This window comes from Salvia hispanica, chromosome 5 (genome assembly GCF_029641045.1).
Source record: "Salvia hispanica isolate PSC_SH4W2 chromosome 5, Shi_PSC_v1, whole genome shotgun sequence".
In the NCBI taxonomy this organism is placed as follows: Eukaryota; Viridiplantae; Streptophyta; class Magnoliopsida; order Lamiales; family Lamiaceae; genus Salvia; species Salvia hispanica.
Genome location: NC_142696.1, coordinates 27,037,697 through 27,042,181, shown reverse-complemented (window position 1 = coordinate 27,042,181; position 4,485 = coordinate 27,037,697). Strand labels below are relative to the sequence as shown.

The following is a 4,485-nucleotide window of genomic DNA, read 5'->3' as shown; positions in this document are numbered from 1 at the left end:
AAATGTTAAGAAAAGTGGATGGAAAAAAGTTAGTTAAATATGGTTCCCACTTGTATATATTAATTTTAAATGAAATGTGAGTGAAATGTGTTAGTGGAAGGTGAGACCCTATTACTCCCCCTGTCACACTTTATCATTTTTTGGTGTCCCACTTTAAGAGTCCCGGTTGGAATATTCCATAAATGGTATTAGGCCCCACATTCCACTAACCTTTTTCCACTCACATTTTATTATAAAACTAATATAAAATAGTAGGACTCACATTGCACTATCTTATTTTCCTTTACATTTCTTATACCCGTGCCGAACTCAACCGAGACTCTTAAAGTAGGACGGAGGGATTACTATTTATGGAAAAAGTGAAACGAGACTCCTATTCGCGGACGGACTAAAATAGAAAAATGCGACTCCTATTCGCAGGGGAAGTAATAGGTTAACTAATGATCGCTTAACCGTTTTAGCTATGTTGCTCAACTATGAATGTAAATAATTGCTGTCTTAGCCTGAATGATGAGACGTGTTTTTTTTTTTTTTGCCATAATTCACTCACATGTCTCTTACTTTATTTTTATTTTTTTCTTTCTTACTCCATCCATTCTCTATAGTAGATGCGTTTCTTTTCGGTGCAAAATTTAAGAATATTAAGTTAAGTGAATTAAGTAAAAGGAGAATAGAGTATGAAAGAGATAAAAAAGGCATAGAGATAAAGAAAGAATAAAGTAAGAGAGAAGAAATTTATTATTTTTTCTAAAAAAGGAAATGTTCAACTATATTGAGACAACTCAAAAAGGAATACGACTTAGTTTCATATGAACATAGAAAGTTCTTTATTATCTTTCTTACTTTATTCTATCTTTCTCTTTGTTAATTTATTCTCTTTCATACTTTTCTATTTACTAGTGTATAGTTTAATTTACCAAACACCACTACCTAAATTCCTGTTTTAAAATAGAAACATCTCATTTAGAATGGGACAAAAGAAATACAAATTTATTATTATTTACTATACTAATTATAACTTTATTAAATTTTATTTCTCAAATATTATAGACTAATAAAAAGTAAAGTTGTCATGCTAAAATGCTGCATTATGTACCAGTGGTCAAACAATATGACCAGGACACAACAACGATATACTATAGTCCAACATTTACAACGCAGATTCAGGGCCCATTTTTGTAACCATCTTACAACCCCCACCCCCATCCACCCCTGATTTATGAAATTTATTTTCCTGAAATAATTACAAACTCCTGAATTTTATCAGTCTCTAGAAAATCATCTTCCCTCTATTTATTTCTTTGCCATCACACTTAGGTACTCCATCCATCCCTTTCCCTATGTACCCGAGTCATATTCTTTTTTTAATTGTCTTAGTGTAACCGAATCATTTTCCTTTTTAATAAAAAAGCAACCTTTCTTTTCTTTTATTTTATTCCCTCATCTCTATCTTTACTCTTTTCCCACACCCTCCATTCCAAAGTAGTCGAAGCGTTTCTTTTCGGCACCAATTTAAGAAAAATTATGTTAGTGAGTTAAGTAAAAGAAAAATAAAGTAAGAAATGAAAAATATAGAGAAATGAGGAGAAAATAAGTAAGTGAGAGTAAAGTAAGTGAGAGGAAATGTGTTAAAACTTTTATTAAAAAGGTAAACTATTATGAAATGTATTAAAATGATAAAATCACTCCACAACCGTAGAACAGAGAAGGCACTTTATTTTCCATTACTTAACTCATTTATATAATTTTTCTTTTAATCCCGTGCCGAAAAGAAATATCTCTATTATAAAGGGACTGAAGGGATGGAGAGAGTACATTTCATCTGCAGATGTAAGGTTCTTTTAAATGTACTAAAAAGGAGTAGATATTTCGATAAACAGTAAATAGAAGAATAATCAAATACTATCATTTTTATTGCAGTGTCAGATAAGTGGTGCGTACTCGCTTCTAAGATCTACTACTAACATATAAATAATGAACATTTATATTCTATTCAGCTGAAAACACTCTTAAATAATGTGTGTTTTTATATAAATATTTCTGTCCTATATTGGCAGCAGCACCCCACCCCACCCCACCCCACATCTATATTAGAGCAAGATTAGATTAGAATCACACACATATACTTATTTCTCATTTGAAGGCAGAGGCAAATCATAATGAAATGAATACATCCTCTCTCTGAAAATCTTAGAAAAAAATGAAGGAGATGTGGACAACCATGGCGTCCATCATGGGGGTGTGGGCCTTCGGACAGAGCCTCCTCCACACGGTGTTCCCGCCGGAGCTCCGTTTCGCCTCCCTGAAGCTCTTCCACCGCGTCTTCAGCTACTTCTCCTCGTACTGCTACTACGACATCACCGAGATCGACGGCGTCAACACCAACGAGCTCTACAACGCTGTCCAGCTGTACCTCAGCTCCTCCGCCTCCATCTCGGGCACCCGCCTCAGCCTCACGCGCGGCCTCAACTCGTCCTCCATCACCTTCGGCCTCTCGAACAACGACCGTTTGATTGATTCCTTTAAAGGGGCCACCGTGGAGTGGGAGCACGTGGTCACCCAGCGCCAGTCCCAGACCTTCTCCTGGCGGCCCCTCCCGGAGGAGAAGCGCGGCTTCACCCTCCGGGTCAGGAAAAAGCACAAACACCTCGTCCTCACCTCCTACCTCGACTTCGTCATGGAGAAGGCCAACGACCTCCGCCGCAAGAACCAGGACCGCCTCCTCTACACAAACTCCCGCGGCGGCTCCTTGGACTCCCGCGGCCACCCGTGGGAGTCCGTACCGTTTAAGCACCCCAGCACCTTCGACACGTTGGCCATGGATCCCGCCAGCAAGGCCCAAATCATGGCCGATCTGTTGGATTTCGCTAACGGGGAAGCGTTTTACCAGAAAACCGGCCGGGCCTGGAAGAGAGGATACTTGCTCTACGGCCCACCGGGGACGGGAAAATCCAGTATGATCGCGGCCATGGCCAATTTCCTCGGCTACGACATCTACGACCTCGAGTTAACAGAAGTTAACACCAACTCCGAGCTCCGGAAGCTCCTCATGAAGACCACTTCCAAGTCGATTATCGTTATCGAGGACATCGACTGCTCGATTAATCTCACTAACAGGAACAAGGCCGCCTCCGTCAGGAAAAATATTAGTAATAATAACAACAACAGCTACGATGTAGCGGCTTCGGGTGCAAGCGGCGGCGACGATGGCCCTAACACAATTACGCTCTCCGGTCTACTGAATTTCACCGACGGGCTGTGGTCGTGCTGTGGCAGCGAAAGGATCTTCGTGTTTACGACGAATCACATCGAGAAGTTGGATCCGGCATTGCTGAGGAGCGGGAGGATGGACATGCACATCAACATGAGCTACTGCACCTTGCCGGCGCTCAATATTCTGCTGAAGAATTATTTAGGATACGATCTGGATAACGAGGCGGTGGAGGAATTCGCGGCGGTGATCGAGCCGGCGGAGATGACGCCGGCGGACATCAGCGAGGTGCTCATCAAGAACCGCCGCAACAAGAGCAAGGCCGTCGCGGAATTGCTGGAAGCGCTCAAAATTAGGGCGGAGAAAAGCGGGTTGAAGAAATTAGGGCATAAAATGGTGGGCCATGTGGAAGAGGAAGAGGAGCAGGAGAAGAGGGCTTTGGACGAACAATTGCAAGAAAATGTCAATAAAATTGGAGATGAAATTTGAGTGTTTTACCAATTGGTAAAACAACAAAGGATGAATTTTGAGACAAATTTGATTGCATTATTGTTTTTTTGTGCTTAAATGAATTTAGTTAGTACCAAAAATATCGTACCCAAAAATCGAATCTTTTTTCTGCTGTGTGTCCTAACAAATGCTTCATTTTGCATGTGGTTTGTTTTGCTAGTTTAGTTCACTTATGTTCTGTCTTCCTTGTATAGTAACATCTACATGGGTTGGTGCTTTCTCACATGGTATTAATTCATTTGGCAGTGGTGCCTATTTATTGGAATGTATTGCTTTTACGAAAAGATACAAATTGATAGTAGTGATGTGTGAGTTGTGAAGTTGCATCATTAGGCACATGGGGGTTCTAGTTCTACTTTCTTCCTTGGAGATGTTTCGAATTTAATTAGGCATCCTCAATATTATTAATGTATGTCCTTTTGATCTATATTCGCATTTTTCAATATCATTTGAATAGATGTTGTTGCACGTGTAACCATAACAACATATGCAAACGAATGTCATGTGAAATTCAAGTGTTAGCCATCAATCCATTATATGTAATTCCTATGCCCGGTAATTAAAAATATATTTTGATTCGACATAAGTTTTAAGAAACTGGTTGACTTTATATAGGAAATGAAGAAAAAAAAGTAAATGGAGTATAGTCCCATTTTAATATATTAATTTTATAATTGAATATGAGTATAATGAGATAAATATATTTTTAAATAACGAACAATACAAAATTATAAAATGTGTCAGGTTTTGACAGTCGAAGGGTA

General features: G+C 39.3%; 1 protein-coding gene across 1 annotated transcript; it reads left to right on the top strand.

Moving 5' to 3' along the window:
• The first annotated feature begins 2,100 nt into the window (after positions 1-2,100).
• Positions 2,101-3,834, top strand: LOC125191136 (P-loop containing nucleoside triphosphate hydrolases superfamily protein). Its single transcript, XM_048088612.2, has one exon. It carries the CDS (start codon positions 2,201-2,203, stop codon positions 3,698-3,700), a length of 1,500 nt encoding a protein of 499 aa, XP_047944569.1. The 5' UTR covers positions 2,101-2,200; the 3' UTR covers positions 3,701-3,834.
• Positions 3,835-4,485: the final 651 nt, after the last annotated feature.

What these genes read in the sequence shown, in the direction of transcription:
- LOC125191136 (XM_048088612.2), top strand. Translation starts at nt 2,201, where the DNA reads ATGAAGGAGATGTGGACAACCATGGCGTCCATCATGGGGGTGTGGGCC.